At 34.2% G+C, this 18,121-nt stretch overlaps 1 protein-coding gene across 1 annotated transcript; it reads left to right on the top strand.

Annotated features, from left to right (window-relative positions):
* Positions 1 to 8,412: 8,412 nt before the first annotated feature.
* Positions 8,413 to 9,991, top strand: LOC141719800 (uncharacterized). Its single transcript, XM_074522177.1, has 2 exons — positions 8,413 to 8,480; positions 8,617 to 9,991. Exons 1-2 carry the CDS (start codon positions 8,413 to 8,415, stop codon positions 9,935 to 9,937), a joined length of 1,389 nt encoding a protein of 462 aa, XP_074378278.1. The 3' UTR covers positions 9,938 to 9,991.
* Positions 9,992 to 18,121: the final 8,130 nt, after the last annotated feature.

The following is an 18,121-nucleotide window of genomic DNA, read 5'->3' as shown; positions in this document are numbered from 1 at the left end:
GAAGTATGTCTTATTTCTTGGTAATGCAAAGAGTTCATCATTATTAATAAACACTCCATCATTAAAATTTTGACAACTCATCGGACAAGTATTATTAGCATTATTCTAATGAAATTAGGCATTAAGATATCATTAAAAAGGTTCAGAGTACAAATAGGTTAGTGTACAAGGATTTAACACTTTTTACATTTCTCATAAAAACTACTATTCAGAGCATCTGGGTCCGGGGTTAGTTGTCAATTTTGTCAAATCATCATATATATTAATATTTTATTTTCACTCAATTTTATATTAACTTGACAACATTTTATAGTTAGCAACCATTAATTGTTGCCTATGTAGTCCCTTAAATTAAATTGTAAATGACTCATAAACTAAAAAAAATATTATTGATATAAACTTTTTCTATTTGTACATGTATTTTAACTATTTTAAAAAATTGCCAAGTTTTGACAATTTTGATAAATAACCTCTTGACAACCATACATTTCAATAAGTTGACAACAAAGGATACCCTGCCACATAAAATTTGTTAACCTGTTAACAACCTCCTCTATGAAAGATGCTCTCATAGTTAATTTATGGTGCCCAGACAATTTCTGTATTGCCACCGTTGAGTGAATTAGTCACGGCTTCTCAAGTCATACACAGTCTTTTTGCTGATCACATATATACAGCAACTAACTCTTCTTATCAGCTATCAACCATGAGTCTGTTTGATATACAACTTGACAATAAATTATCACAAAATAGCATAAACTCGTTCAAATATCGTTAATATCACCTCATATACCATGAACGTATGGTATTGGTGTATAGCTTATAAACCTAATCGGAGAATGTAAATGAATAACGGTAAAATCTTTCCTCTTTGAAAACTAGCATTTTATTTAAAATGATATTTCTTCTTTCTATGTGTCATGTTTTGACTAATCTAACAGTTAAATTATTTAAATTTTGACCGTAAATTACGTATAAAATATAATTAGATAATTTTTAAAATTTGTATCATTAGAAAATATATCTAATTTTCTTTCAAATGTTCTTTTTATTTTTTTAAAATAATACATAAAATTGTCGTAATTATCGGTTAAAAGTTGGTCAATTTGACAATATATTAGTCAAAACAAGACTCATAATATGAGATGGAGGGAGTAAATTTTAAAATAATATTATTTGACTTATCATTTCAAATTCTCATTTCTTTACTAATATTTAAATATTTTGAATTTTAAATGAAATTCAAATTTTTTTAACTTATCTCAACATTTTATTTGATCAAATTAATTTTAAATGAAATTCAAGTTCTTAAACGTCACTTAAATCATGCACCAAAAAATTACCCTGGTTAATTTGCTATAAAAATTTACCAAGCCAACTTATAAATTTTAGTACAAAATAGTGCTCTAACCGCCTTTATTACATGAGGTCACTGATAATTGCGTTTAAAATCGATTGTCCAATCCAACTATCATAATAATAAATTTATATTTTATAACAATGGAGTGTGTGACCAGTTATAATTGACCTATTTAATTTTTAAACTTTTTAACAATAAATCTTATATGCCTCGCATATGAATATATGTTCAAACAAATTTTGGATAGACCAAAAATCGAATCCGTGAAAATTAGAAATAAATATTTGTCAAATTATGAATTTCATGGAAGCATATAAACAGCAGGTTTTGAGGCAAAAGTAGAAGTTTATATTTATTTATTTTGGTTTTAACGTAAATCACTTAATCACATCATTGATTTGAAATGTGGAATTGCAGATGTGAATATTCATACAAATCGTACGTGAATTGTAGATGTGACATTTTCCTTCTTATGTGATATCTTCCTTCTTTATCTTTCTTGACCGTCTTCTTCATTTCACCATTGATGGACAAGATCCCTGACATGCATGGAATCGGGGACATATGCCACTCATATGCGGTTAAAATTGATTGTCCAATCCAACTATCATTCGGTTCTACATGTTTGTCTAAGGCGGGTAACCAACAAAATGAATTTATAATCCATTATTCCTGTGAGTCCGTGACCAATTACAACTGACCGATTTATTAAATACGTTTGCTTTCTGGACAATGAACGGGTCATAAACAGATGGTTTTCAGGCAAAAATAAAAGTTTATAGTACTTTTTATTTTTGAGAAATGTTGAGGTCTCCGAAAGCCCTCCGGGTAAAATTTCTAAATGCTGAGTAATTATTTGTGTTATCCAAAGTTTTCCCATAAATAAAATTGACCAGTCATTTATGTGTTATAATACAATACTTACAAATAAAAAATGTCAGATATTATTTGACAAAATTTGTGAGATCTCACATAGCATGTAAATGTTGATGATAGTCAATAATTGACTTCCTCGTTCTATTATATTAGCTCTATAACCCGTGTAATGCACGCAAATATTCTAAATTATACAAATTGATATTCATTTAGCTGAAATTGTTTAATCCATATTTATGTTGACGACTAGTAAATGAATGATGTATTTGTTGATATATATGAGGAGTAGTTTTCAAGGTGTAGTGGCATTGTGGCATTGGTGCGAGATATATTTTTCGATATTTGATATTTAGCTAAAATAATATATGTAGTAGTGTTTCTTATTGTTGTTGAGGGCGATCTATGGGAGTATTTTAACTATAACTGTTGCAGAATATAATAGTTTTTTCACATAAAATTTTATTTTACAATTGTTATTTGAATTTTGGGTTTTTTTTGCGAAAATAATATTTGTAGTGATTTTTTATGACAAAAAATATATTTAGTATCATTTCTTGTTATTCTGCTGAGGGCGATTCATGGGAGTGTTGTAAAAATGTCTATGATTGTTTCAACTTCAACAACTGCATAATACAATAGTTTTTTTACATAAAAATTTGTTTTATAATTGTTATTTGAATTTTAAGTTTTCTTAATTTTTTATTCTTGAGCTTAATAACTTTTCCCCTAAAATGTGACTTCCTAATTGCATTTTATACAAAAAATCTTACCAAGAGTGCATTTTAGTCTATAACAACAAGTGACGTGTATGTTAGATATAGTGTGCCGTGTATGCTAGATATATTGTATAAATACTACCTCCGTATCTCTCATTTCTTTACACTTTTTTTCACATGTTTGACACGCATTTTAAGGCTATTATAAAATATATTTCTGTAAATTATTTTTAAAATTTTCTTTTTTTGTATTAAAGTTTGAACATCATATTTTTATTTAGAAGAAAAAAAATTTAAATTTTTTTTATGCAACTTCATTTAATAAAAGCATTAAAGTCCGTGCCGAGCTCCCGTCCTCTAATGTAAATAATTGAGGGGGACGGATGGAGTATATATTTAGGAAAATAAAATTGAGTAATTAGCAGTTCGTAACCCACTTTTATTTTCATTTTTACGATTTGGGTCTACATTATTTTCTCTATCAACTTGGACCCCATAAAATTCATTTCGCTTCTATTTGCACCCCATTGACGACTTTCCATCCAAGATGACCGTTAACTTTAACGGAAGTAGGGGCATTTCAGTAAATTACTAATTAAAACATAAGAAAATAGAGTAAATGACATTTTGTAGCCCATTTCTTTGGGTGTTTTTTCAATTCGGGTCTATATTATATTTCCTTGCAAGTTGCACCTTTAACTTTAAATTTCGCTTTATTTTACATTTCCTGAACCGTTTTTAACTTTTATATAAGGGGTAAAATCGGAAATTTCTGGTCTCCAAGAACAAATCGCCAGATTCTTCGATTTCCCAATCCAAACCTACAAATAAATACATAAATCGATTGCAAATAACAATTAAAAGCTATCTGTAATATCATATTTCATGAAAAATGCCCGAAAATCAAACCCCTAATTCGAAATAAGAATCTAGAATCGAGTTTAATTTTTATTTTAGCAGATATGGATCGGCCTATTAAATATTCACTCCGTTTATAATTACATTTTTTATCGGATCGAATCCTGGATCAAATTTTTAATATGCCGATCCATATCCGCTATAATAAAAATTAAACTCGATTCTACGATTCTTATTTTGAATTGGGGGTTTGTATTCCACGCTTTTTTCATAAAATATGATATTACAGATAGCTTTTTATTGTTATTTGCAATCGATTCATGTATTTATTTGTAGGTTTGTATTGGGAAATCGAAAGATCTGGCGATTTGTTCTTGGAGTCCAGAAATTTTCAATTTTACCCCTAATATAAAAGTTAAAAACGGTCCAGGGGATGTAAAACAAAGCGAAATTCAAAATTAAAGATGCAACATGCAAGGAAATATAATATAGATCCGAAATAAAAAAAATGCCCAAAAAATGGGTTAAAAAGTGCCATATACTCTATTTTTTCTGTTTAAATTATTAATTTACTGAAATGCGCCCGCTTCTGTTAAAGTTTACTTTCATCTTGGATGGAAAGTCGTCAATGGGGTGCAAATAGAAGCGAAATTAATTGTATGGGGTTCAAGTTGACTGAGAAAATACTGTAGACCCAAATCGCAAAAATGAAAATAAAAGTGAGTTACGAACTGCCAATAATATGAGTAATTTTAGATAATAATAATAATAATAATAATAATAATAATAATAATAATTATTATTATTATTATAATTATTATTATTATTATTGATGAATTTGATTCTTGGAATTGGGATGTCCATCTCAGGTATAGGTAAGCTTTCTTAGTCTATTGGTTCATCCTTGAGAATGATTGGCTCACCATGGAAGTTCACACCATGATGGACCTTGATTTCAACTTGCTCCATTGTGGACATAGTTGGTTGATTTGTGGTAGTAGACTGAGTTGGATTTGGTTCTTCCTTTTCTTCTTCAAATATCAGCTTCCTTTTGGCTCTCTCCTTGCAATACCCTTCTCAACTTGTTTCTTTGCTTCTAAGTCAACCTGCTTTTTTTGAGATTCAAGCCTCAATCTCTTTTCTCTTTTGACTTCTCCAAATTGAGGATGTCCAGCCATCACATAAATCAGTTTTCCATGCCTGTAGATCCTTTCTATCCTTTTCTTCAAAACTGAGTCTCTTGGATCTTTGTGATTTGCAATAGAGTGACCAAGCAGCTTCTTTTCATCAGGTTTAGGAGTTGAATAGACTAGGTCCAGTGGATTTTAGCTTGAGTATTTTGATGAATGTTTCTTAGGCTTTAAAATCACACTAGCCTGTTGATGTTGAGAGTTTTTGCAGATGTGCAATCCATTAAATCAAACTTCTTTAAAAGATTATGAATGTATCTGGTTTGACTAATGAATATTCCATCACTAACTTGCTTAACTTGGAGACCAAAGAAGTGAAGTTAGTTCTCCCATCATGCTCATTTCATATTTACTTTGCATTAGTTTGGAAAACTTTTTACAAAGTTTTTCATTTGTATAGCCAAATATAATATCATCTACATAAATTTAAACAAGTATACTAGAGCCATTAATATTTCTAAAGAAAATAGTTTTGTCAACAGTACCACTTGTGAAATGATTTTCTAGAAGAAATTTTAACAAAGTATCATACCAGGCTCTAGGTGCTTGCTTCAATCCATAGAGTGCTTTCAAAAGATAGTAAACATATTTTGAAAAGTTGGGGTCTTCAAAACCAGGAGGCTGACTGACATAGACTTCCTCTGCCAAATATTCATTTAGAAAGACACTCTTTACATCCATTTGATTGACTTTAAAATTGGCATGAGCTGCATAGGCTAGAAAAATTCTGATAGCTTAAAGTCTTGCAACAGGAGCAAAAGTTTTATCAAAATCTATCCCTTCCTGTTGACAATAGCCTTTAGCATCCAATCTTACTTTATTCCTTATCACTATACCATTCTCATCTATCTTGTTTCTGAATATCCATTTGATGTTAATATGATTCTTGCCTTTTAGTTTGGGTACCAGCTTCTATACTCCATTCCTTTCAAATTGGTTTAGCTCTTCTTACATAGTTACAACCCAATAAAGATCCAACAAAACTTCTTCTACCTTCTTTGGATCTTCCTATGACAGAAAGCTGCTATATACACATTCATCTTGAGTTGCTTTTCTTGTTTGCACTCTTGAATATGCATCACCAATAATTAGTTCAAATGGGTGATCTCTAGTCCAGTTCCTTTGTTGTGGTAGATTAGCTCTAAATGAAGAGGCCTCATGGTTGTCTTGATGTGTGACTGAGTTTTGATTAGAAGAAACTCCCCCTGAGTTTGTGGATCTTTGATTTGATGTTGGGGTCCTTTAAATTTATGATCTAAAAGAGCCTTCAACTCCTATTAATGGTTCAATAGATGTTGAGTTTTGTCTTTCGACGGATGATGCAGTTTGTCTGTCAACGGATGACGCGCCATGTCTTTCAACGGATGTTGCACTTTGTCTTTCGATGGATGCTGCACTTTGTCTTTCGACGGATGTAGAATTATGCGCTTCATTTGTTGCTGATTTTCTGCATATTCCATAGAAATTGTTTCTTGATCACTTTCATCATCACTATCATCACATTTCATCTCAACATTGTCTAATTTGAGGCTTTTATGGAAACCTTCATCTTGTTGTCCTTCAATCTTCTTATCATCAAACACAACATATATAGATTCTACCTTGGTCATTAGAGTAGGGCTTTGAAAACCATTCATAATTGCAGAATTATCATGCACAGGTTGCTTAACATGAAATGAAATATTATGTGCAAACATGTTATTCTAGTATGACATGTTAAATGGCATTTGGGGCATATTGAATGCAACATAGTAAGGATTTTGTGCAAATGGCATATTAGCAAATTGCGCATTCAATTTTTATACAGGCATAACATTCATAGGCATTGCGGGCATGTTGGCAAATGAGGGAGGTGCAGACATGGGTGCAGGCATAGCAGATTTGAAATTAATAGACAAATGATTAACACTACCACACTTAACACAGATTTTTCTTGGTGCATATTTATCAGGTGTGTAGTTGTTATGTTTGTTAATTCCCACTTTCCCATTCCTATTATTTTTCCTTTAAAAATCTGATTTGACCTCAATTTTTCTCCAATCTGTCATTCAGTTATTTTATTGACAAATGCCCCACATTCACTCTTTTGTTCTCTTTGACTTGACTTGATTCTCCTATAACAAAGTTCTTAGAAACTGATCCATATTTCTCATTTATTTTAGCTAGCTTGGCTTTGCTAATTGGCTTCTATTTTGTCAGCGGATGAGCATCCTTATTTTTCAACGGATAATCCTTTTTAGCTTTCGACGGATGTTAGGACGAAAACACGCGCTAATTTACACGCAAGTATACGCGTTCGCAAGTAATATATAATTATTTCTAGTTCGTTCCCACAGAGACTCTTTTAGATTAACTTCAATTTATGCACTTATGCAACAATGGTATGGTTATTATTCAATGCTAAGATAATAACAAGTTGAGATTGCTTATAACTACGAGATTATATTAACTAATATTAACTAAGAGAATTAAGGTTGATTTACTTGTATAACACAAACATGGGATTCTAACTTCATTAAATACTTCATTCAATAGCCTATTTGTTCTTAACCTTAGCATGCAATGGTGATGACACTAATCAGATAACACGAAACTAGAAACACCAACTTTTGTTGTACGAATACCCTACTACCAAACATCCACAAAATAGATAGAAGAATAATAGATACCAATTATATTGAGACCCTATATGTCTATAGAATTTGACAACATAACGGTTTAATGCACAAGCAGGGGCGGACTTACATATACAATATTGGGGGGATGGGCCCCCAGTGAAATTTGGTACAAGACATTAATATATATAGTCCCAAATAGGGTGCACCCACTGGTTAGATAGTAATGCCCCCACTAGTCCAATATTTAACTAGCTCCAGCCCATTTCATTTATATTATTTGTCAAGATATTTATCAAGCCCAATTAAATAAAAATGATGTTAACTAGTCCAAGTTAGCCCAATTCAATAAAAACCAAAGTCTAAAATCGCTGTAGCCGTGCAGAAAGAACAGAGTGGTAAAAGGGCGAACAAAAAAACAAAAAAAAACCTAATATTGTAATTGAAAAAGACAAACCGTAAATTTGGAGACTTGGAGGAAAAAGCTGTAGCAGATTAAGATCATCTTATGTCCTCTCTCTAAGTGTAAGTTCTTAAATTCTATTTTATCATAGTCTCCTCCTTTTATGTGTGTAATATATGTATACACTAATACAGTATATTGTATGTAACTATGTATATATTTGATCAAATTTGAGTTGGTTTTGTTTATTGTTTTTTAATGCATATTTTTTGTGTATAATTTTAAATTTTGTGATATAATCTGAAATCTGAGTATGTTTATTTGATACATGACAGATATAAAATGGAAAGATTTTTTAAAAGAAAATTGTTTTCGACCTTAGATGATACTAATAATGTGGGTGGTCCGGGCGGAGAATCCTCAAGAGAAAATGTTAATTCTGTTCAGCCAAGCTCTAGTCCTGTAATGCCTAAAAAAGTTGACTTGAAAGACCTTTCATGGGATCCCTTCGATAGAAAAAGAATTATAGAATATCATCCTGATCAAAGAGATGAAATAAGGAGAGCATATTTGATTAAAGGGCCTTGTCATACTTCAGAGGACAAGGTTATGATGGTGCAAGTAACATGCGTGGTCAGTTTAATGGGTTGAAAACATTAATCATGAGAGAAAATAGCTCGGCATATTATGTACATTGCTTTGCTCATCAACTTCAGTTGGTTGTTGTGGCAGTTGCAAAAAAACATTTTGCTGTTGGTGACTTCTTTGATATGATTGCGGTCTTAATGAATGTGGTTGGTGGTTCTTGTAAAAGGACTGATATGCTTCGAGATAGTCAAAAAGAGACATTGTTAAAGGAGTTGGGTCGTGGTGAACTTGAAACTGGAAGTGGGTTGAATCAAGAACTTTCTCTTATAAGAGCCGGAGATACACGTTGGAGTTCACATTATAAAACACTTCTAAGATTGGTTGATTTGTATCCAAGTGTAATTGAGGTGCTTAAATATGTTGAAAAGGAGGGAGAAAGAGATGTGCAACAACGTCAAGCAAGCGGTCTTCAAATATATTTCACATCATTTGAGTTTGTATTTTATTTACACTTGATGTTGTATATTTTGGGACTCACAGATGTATTGTCACAGGCATTGCAAAGAAAAGATCAAGATATCTTGAATGCCATCTCATTAGTGGAGTCAACAAAACGACAACTACAAAAGTTTCGAGTTGATGGGTGGGATTCTTTTTTAAAGAAGGTAATTTCTTTTTGTGACAAGTATGAAATTGAAAAATTGGATATGACAGAGGCTTATGTTAATCCAAAGAATCGGCGGAGAAAAACTGGAATCACCAATGAGCATTATTATTCTTTTGATTGTTTTAATGTGGTGGTGGATATGCAAATTGCAGAGTTTAATGATCGCTTTAATGAGGTAAACTCTGAATTACTTATTTGTATGGCTTCTTTGGATCCACGTGATTCATTTGGTAATTTTGATCCATTGAAGTTGATGAAGTTAACGGAGTTTTATCCAAATGATTTTAGTCTTGCTGACAGGATTGCTATTGAGCATGAATTGAGCATTTATATTGATAATGTGAAAGCAGATGAAAGATTTGCCAACTTGAATGGCATTAGTGATCTTGCTAGAGTCTTGGTTGAAACGAAAAAAATTCATTGTTATTCTTTGGTGTATCGACTAGTGAAGTTATCATTAATTTTGCCAGTTGCAACCGCAACAGTTGAGAGATGTTTTTCTGCAATGAAGCTTGTGAAGTCAGATTTGCGCAATAGAATTGGTGACGATTTTTTGAATGATTGTCTTATTTCAGCTATAGAAAAGGAAGCCCTTGCTGAAGTAACAAATGAAGATATTATAGATCGATTCCAAAAGATGAAAACTAGAAGGGAACAAATTTGAATTGTAAGTTATTTCTTTTTTCCTATAATATTACGCATCTTTTATTAGTTCTATGTTATTATTTATATATTGTGCCCCCAGTAAAATTTATTCCTGGGTCCGCCACTGTGCACAAGTTATCTATCGTGATTACATAAGACAAGTAAGATGGTTAAAATTACCTACGAATCATGCATATCAAATACATGAACCTATGCTAGCATGGCAAGTTCTAAATCCCTATGTTCACTTTCGATTCAATAGAGATTAACACGCTATCTTATAAGTTCGCGACGCTCATAAGACGAATAAGAACAACCAATACTAGAATATCATACAATCACCACACACTAAGGTATCGAAACAAATTAACTAAAGAAATTCATAAGTAAAAATGTTAGAACCCCACGATAACGATTAGCCCATAACCGAACTCATCATCACCGTGGGTTCCGATGAAAGCATAGTATAATAAACTAAGTCTTTATAAATTGAATAAAAACCAAAGTACATTAAACAATAGTAATAGGTTCAATAAACAAGAAAACTAGCATCCAAGATTACAACTCAATTAAAGAATCACAAGTATAAACAAGCTTTTCTTCTCCTTTGTTGTATTTGTGCTCCTAGGTCTTCTCGCCGTCTTCTCCTTAGTCTCCGTTGTGAAAAATGTCTTTAAGATGTCTTTATATAGCAGCTCAATCAGAATGGAAGTCCAGAAAATCAATCTTCTACTCAAAACAAGATTCTTCAGTTTCGGCCTGGCGCGACCACGTGCTCTCCCAGCGCGGGCGCGCTGTAACTCTGACAAACTGGCGCGGCCGCGCGCTACTACAGCACGGGCGTGCTGACCTTCTGGAGAAAATTCTTCCTTCTGTTTTCTTTGCTGGTTTCTGATGGCGATCAATGAGCATTCATCCAAGACACCTTCCTAACACCATTCCAAGCTTAAAAACATTGTGAATCCCTTCTGGCTTCCGACTATGCCCTGAAATGCAAAATACTACAAAAACATATCAAATACATAAATAACTTGAGTACAAAACACTAATTCAAGCATCTATAGGACGTTCTAAATGGACATAAATTCCACTTAACAACGGATAAACTTCATCATCCGTTGATTCCATATCCGTTGATTATCCTTCTACCAATACAAGATCCAGCTTCTCCTTGTCCTTTTTCCAGGCTTCTTCACAAAATGATTCTATTCCTTAAACCTTAGTAATTTGGGCACTTACATTTCTTGATGACTTCCAAGCCTTGATTTACTCTTGCTCTCGTTCAAGTTACTTTCTCGAAATTTCCTCTTTCTTCAAAGATCCAGTCAATTCATCTTTTGCAATCTTACATTCTATCTTCAGTTTCTCAAACTCAACAAATTGAGTTTCTAACACAGAATTCCTCTCACTTAAAAATAGATTTTTATCTTTATTTTTTGTGTTTTCTTTAGTGAGTGATTTAAGTATAACACGCAAGTGATATAATTATGTTGACATGTCATTTATAGCATCATTACACTTATCTATAGAAAGGTGTGCTAGATTAGTAGTGATTACCTGATTGCTTGAAGAACTGACCCCTGCTTCATCTGATTTGGTCATTAGAGCTAGATTGACATAGCTTATTTCTTCATCCTCATCTACCCCATCAGCTGCCCAGTCATTTTCTTGAGTAAGGAAAGCCCTTTCCTTTTGTTTGAGCAAATCAAATATATTTCTTTTTATAATCCACATGCTCAAACTTTCTTTTCTCATAATCAGGCTTTCTGCATTCATTTGCAAGATGACCATCAAGCCACATTTGAAACACTTGAATTTAGATTTATCCACCATATTTCTATTTGGCTTGGTTGCTCCAAAATTCTTTTTAAATTTGAGCTTGGAAAATTTTCTTGATAGGAAAGCTAGATGTTCATCTATGTCCTCCATCTCATCCTGACTAAGATGATCTTCATGCTCAGCCATTAGCCCTTTTCCTTTGCCTTCACAAACCCTTGTGTTTGGTGCAGATTCCACAGCTTCAACCTTCATCTCCTTCATTCTCTCTTGTTCAGCTACCAATGCAATAGATCCTCCCTTCTTCCTTCCTTTCTTTAACTGCTCATCTTGTTCCAACTCAAGCTCATAAGTTTTTAGAATACCATACAGTCTCTCCAAAGTAAACTCTTTATAATCTTGAGAGTTTCTAAGAAATTCAGTCATAGGATTCTAGTCTTTTGGCAGAGATCTAAGGAATTTCAGGTTTGAATGTTTTATCTGGTAGATTCTTCCATGCAACTTCAGTGTATTTAGTAGTTTTTGAAACCTACTAAAAATGTCACTTAAAGATTCACTAACTTCACAATGAAAGTGCTCATACTGCTGGATAAGAAGTTGTATTTTATTTTCCCTCACTTGTTCAGTTCCATCACATATGATTTGAATTGTATCCTAAATATCCTTAGCAGTTTTACAGTTGATGACATTGTCAAACATATCTCCATCAAGACCATTGAACAGAATCTTTGTTAGTCCCTTAACAATATGACAAGAATTACAGAAGGGGGGTTGAATAGAATTCTTGAAACTTTTTCTTGAAATAAAATGTTCTAACTCAAATATAAATATAAGTGTATTGATTAGCACAATGCGGAATAAAAACTTAAGTGAATCAAAACACAAGTAATTAAAAACAAGAGTCTTTAAAAAACTTTCTGGTGGATTTGAATGATTCCACCAGAGATATATATTATATATCGAGAGAACCCTGTGTGCAAATATGCTCACAGCTGCTTACAAATATTGAACTACTGAGAATACAGAGAAATGCAAATAATTCTGCTTACAAATGTTTCTCTTGTTGTGTTCCCAGATCTGTTTCTATTTGCTACTTCTTGGTTTATATATTACCAAGATTACAAAGTCAAAAGACAGGATCATCATAAAAAACATCGAGTCTAATACTTTGCTACTTTGTTCTCTATTACCCAATTAATAGGTTTCCTCATTCCATTTGCATACACTTCGACGCATGTGACTATGTTGTCACTGTCAACGAATATTTAAATTCTTTATCCATTGAGTACATGATCATCCGTCGAGTTTATGATCATCCGTTGATGGCTTTATTGATCATCTGTCGACTGCTATACTGATCATCCGTCGATGGCTTTGTTAATCATCCGTTGATAGCCATTTGATCATCCGTCGATGACTTTGTTAATCATCCGTCGGTAGCTATTTTGGCACTTGACTTCATTTCATTTATGCAGAATTACAAGACATCATCTATGTGCAATTAATCAACATATTCTGCAAATCTAGTTAAAGTCAACATGACTTATATGCTACTACAGAATCTATACAAAGGTGTATGCAGAAATGTGCTACAGACTCATTATTACATAAGCTACTCACTCGATGGATAATAGGTCATCATCCGTCGGGACTATATGAGTTATCCGTCGGGACTATAATTCTTATCCGTTGAGTGCTATATTATTTCACTAAGCAAAATCTACTAAGGTGTTTTGTTCATGAAATCATCAAGTACACAACATATACACAACAATCTCCCCCCATTTATGTCTACTGGAATTGTAGCCATAAATTAAAAGATACTTGATGATAACAAAACATCCTAAAAATATAACTTTAAAGAAAGGTAGATAATATTGAAAAGTGCTTCAAATAACAAAAATTATACAAAATTTTGCTCACAATCATTTTCAAGATGCTCCTCTAGCCTGAGCAGATTTATCTAGTTTTTTGAAGGTCTGGATCTTCTTCCAAGCTTTCTGTTGTTTTCATCAATCTGATTTTGGAGCTGCCCTGTGGAATTCCAGTTCATCAGATTCTGAGAGATTTAGCTTTCCTTGCATTTCCAAAAGAGTCTCATTGCTAGAGATGCCCAATTGGTCTTCTAATCTGAAGAATCTTCTCACACCTTTGTCATCTATGAACTCCATCAGCAAGTAGGGCCTTAGATGCACTCTTCTCCCTGTGTATGGGATGATTAGAGTCTTTGGGAGTGCATCTTTAACTCTAACACTCCGTAGTTCTTCAATCTTCTTCAATACTAGTCTTCTTGCAGTGACATTGAACCCAAAGTTCTTCTTAAAGGATGAATAAACTTTAGTCAGTACAACTTGGCTCTCTTGAAGAATCTTGTAAAGTGACCACTGAATCTCCTTTCCTCCTTTGTACTTGAACACTGACCTTTCAGGTAGGTTTCTGTATGCATCAATCCCTCTTACTTCATCTAGTTCATCCAGATAGAGATTTAGATCATAAAATTCTTTGATGTCACACAAGTACATATAGTCTCCCCTATTGACTTTGGGCTGAACTTTGACTATAGATTTCGATTTGAGAGGTGACAGCTTCACTTTCTTGACTGCTCTTGACTTAGTCCTTTTTTGCTTGCTAAGGATTGGTAGATTAAAGTCTGGAATTGGCATGTTCTCCCATTCTGTTGGCTCATCCTTGGGCACAATAGGTTCACCATGAATATTCCTGTAGAGATCCACCACCCTTATGTCTTCAAATACCACAGAAGGCTTTGTTGCTTGAGTTGTAGCTGGTGTGGATTCCTTAGGAAATTGATCTTCCAATTCCTTGTCAACAATATCTAGTCTCCTTTTAGTTCTTTTAGCCAATTCTTTCTTTCTTGGAGATTTCTTCTGTTCTTCAACTTGCTTCCTTGATTCAGTAGCTTCAGATGGTTGAGAGGGTATTTGTTGTGATGAATTTACAGCATGTAGCTTGGCCAAGATAACAATCTGCTCTTTCTTCTGTTTAGCCTTTTTAGCATCTAGAGCAGTCTGCTTCTTTTCCTGCTTCAATCTAGCTTTTTCTTCTCTCTTTGCTTGAGCAAATTGAGGATGTCCAGCCACCACACAAATTTCTTTCCATTTCTGAAAATCTTAGCAATCCTCCTTTTAGAACCTGAATCAGCTGGATCCTTATAGAAGACAATTGATCTTGATAGAAGCTTTTTCTCATCAGGCTTGGGTGTCTCATACACAGTGTCCAAGGGGTTCTTCAAAGATGATTTTGAGTAGTTTGCCCTTGGTTTAAGAATCATTTCATCCTTTGGAGACTTGATGCAGGAAGATTGTCCTATTTCCAGATAGTTCATGCTCATCTCATTCACACTAATTTGGTTGACTTGAGAGTGATGAATGGCTGACTTAACTGGCTCCTTGACATGTTCAAACTTCTTCTGTATTTCCTCATCAATCTTCTCCCAGTTGACCAAACTCAACTTTTCTTTCTCAGCAACTTTCAAGTTGGCTGCTGCTGCTTGAATCAGATCTATACCATCTTTGACTGGTGGCTTTGAGATAGTAATTGAAGGCACAATTACTTTACTGATTTGTATCTGAAGCTTCTCCCCCTCACTTGGTCCTTTCTCCCCCTTTTTGTTATCATCAAGTTGAGTTGTGGAGGGGGTTTGAGCTTCCACCAGTTTTTGAAGTAGATTAGTCTGCTGGGCTTGATGGAGATGAATGGCAGTCAAAGATGCTTCCATAGCTGACACTCTTGTATCCAAGGATTCTATCTTGGTTGCAAGATCAGAATTTTTCCTTAATTGACTCTTAATGTCAATCATTGCAGTGTCTGGAAGTTTAGAGTCTATTTTATCTGAAATGGCCTTCTTCATCTCCTCAATATCACCCTTCATGGTGTCCACATCTCTAGCATGCTGGAGGCCCTGGATTTGCTGAAGTTGCAGGGAGGTTAGATGTGCCTGAAGGAGCTTCTTGGTGCTAGAATTGGTAGTGGTTTGAAGAGCAGTGTGAGTTTGATTAATTAACTGGATCAGGGTTGTCTTGAAGTAATACTCATCACAGTGCTTTGAGAATGCCCATGATGGCATACCTAACCTTGAGCTTGAGCCTACTTCTCCCCCTATGTCCATTGCTTCATCTTCACTATCCCCACTCCCATCTCCAAAAAAATTAGCTGAACCCCCAGTCTCATAGTCCAAATCACCAGCAGTAGAAGACAAAGCTGTGATGGCATCCTTAGCCCTTTGCATAGACTGGGTGGTATACACCAGATTGAGCATCCTTTCTGCATTGTCATTGCCCTGTTCAACTAGAATTTGATAAGCTGGAACAAGGTGAGTAAATGCCTCAGCATCAAGAGAAGTAGAATCTATAACAGCTTTAAAATGCTGAGATAGTCCTTCCCTGTCTGCATCATGGGCATTCATTGACTCACTAGCAATGACATCCATCCTTATTGCTCCAGTACCTGCATTTCTCTCATTTTCTCTCTTTTGTTGCATCAGGGTCTCACCCTGGCTCCCCACCCTCACACCCTCACCTTCACCAACTAAGGTGGGACTCCTCTCACTCCCTTTTGCCAATCCTGAAGAAATGGATTGCAGATTTCCACTCATTTCCTCTCCTTTTTCCTGGGAGCAACCCAGACTCTCACTCAAAACCCTCTTCTCTCTCAATCCTAAGAGTGACTGTACAATCACTAAATCTTCTGCACTTGAAAGAATTGAAGTTTGAAGCTGTGCAGAGATACTCGATGGATAAGTGATATCCATCGAGTGAGTGGTTTTGCTATCTGACGGATAACTGCTGTTAGGCTTATCTGTCGGGATACAATCACTACTCGACGGATGAGCAATATTCGTCGAGAGAGTAGAAATGAATGAGCTGGGAATAGAAACTATTGTTGACTCTGTGCTGATTGAAGATATTTTAGGCACAGATGACACAACAGTTCCTGAAAGAATTGGCAACTAAGCCAACAAATTATCTAAAAGATGATGCTCACTTGCACTAGATTTTGGCTTCCCCAATAGAGTTAAAGAAGGGGAATCAGGAATTGATGTGTTTATCATATCCACATGATAAGTGGCATTTTATACCACTTAGAACGTCTTAAAATGGCTTAAATTGGTGTCTTGAAATCAAGTATTTTGTGTATTTGATGTGTTTTTCTAGTGTTTATACATTTCAGGGTATTAGTTGCATTTCGGAGGAGGAATCATCAAGAATAAGCCTTGGCATGTGTTCACCATTGCGAGAGGAAAAGAACGGGCAGATTACGGTGAAAAAACGGAGCAAACATGGAATTTTTCCAGAAGGGTCCTGCGCGCCCGCGCAGCAATGCTGAGCGGCCGCGCAGCAGCCTTGCGCGCCCGCGCAGAAATGCTGAGCGGCCGCGCAGGGTCGGGGAAAAAGATATATTATTTTAGACTTCTACTTCTGTTTGGCTTCCAACTTCTATGTAATCTGAGTTTTATGGGAGTATTATATAAGTAGATTTGAGACGTTTTTCACAGAGTATTAAGAGGAGATTATGTTTTAGATTGTGTTTTGCAAGAAGCGAAGGAGATAAGGAAGAAGACCGATTTAGCACACAGCAACGAAGATGAAGCATATATTCTTGTGATTCTTGTTTCATTGTAACGTTGGATGCTAGTTTTCTTGCTTTGACTTATTTACTCTTGTGACGCACTCTGTTTTAATATAATTAGTTTAGTTATTATTTTCTTGTGTTTGTTATCATGATTTCATATGAACCCATGATGGCGATAAGTTCTATTATGGGCTAATCGTGATCATGGGGTTGTAACGGATTTATTATGGAATTCTTTAGTTAATTGTTTAATACTTTAGTATGTGATGATTGCATGATATCTAGTATTGGTTGTGCGTATTCGTCTTATGTGCGTCGCGAACATATAAGATAGGGTGTTAATCTCTTGTGAAGCAACGGTGGATCTTGAGATTTAGAACTTGCCATGATAGCATAGGTTCATGTACATTGTGCATGATTAGTGGGTAACTCTAACAGTTTTATTTGCCCTATGTAATCAAAAGGAATAACTTGTGCTTAAATCGTTGTGTTGTCAATTTCTGTAGACATATAGGAACTCAACATAATTGATGACTATTCAACTTCTATCTTAATTGTGGATGTTTGGTAGAATGGTATTAGTACAATGAAAGTTGGCTTTTATCAGTTTCGTGTTATTCGATTAATATCATCACTGTCACATGCTAAAGGTAATAACTATGGCTATAGAAGGAAGTAATAATGAAGTTGTGATCTCATGAGTGTTTTATTATTGATAAATTGAAGTGTTAGTTAAGTGGTTAATTAAGTAGTTAATTATAGTTAATATTTAATCAACAATTTTAAGTGTTATTATCTTAACATTGAGAAGTAATCATACATTGGTGAGTGAGTTAAA

Source organism: Apium graveolens, chromosome 4, assembly GCF_009905375.1.
Source record: "Apium graveolens cultivar Ventura chromosome 4, ASM990537v1, whole genome shotgun sequence".
NCBI classification, from domain to species: domain Eukaryota; kingdom Viridiplantae; phylum Streptophyta; class Magnoliopsida; order Apiales; family Apiaceae; genus Apium; species Apium graveolens.
This window is presented reverse-complemented; position numbering and strand designations above follow the sequence as displayed.

Coding starts and splice junctions, on each gene's coding strand:
- LOC141719800 (XM_074522177.1), top strand. CDS start 8,413: ATGTGGGTGGTCCGGGCGGAGAATCCTCAAGAGAAAATGTTAATTCTG. Junction 8,481..8,616: donor TTCAGCCAAGCTCTAGTCCT/GTAATGCCTAAA, acceptor GTCATACTTCAG/AGGACAAGGTTATGATGGTG.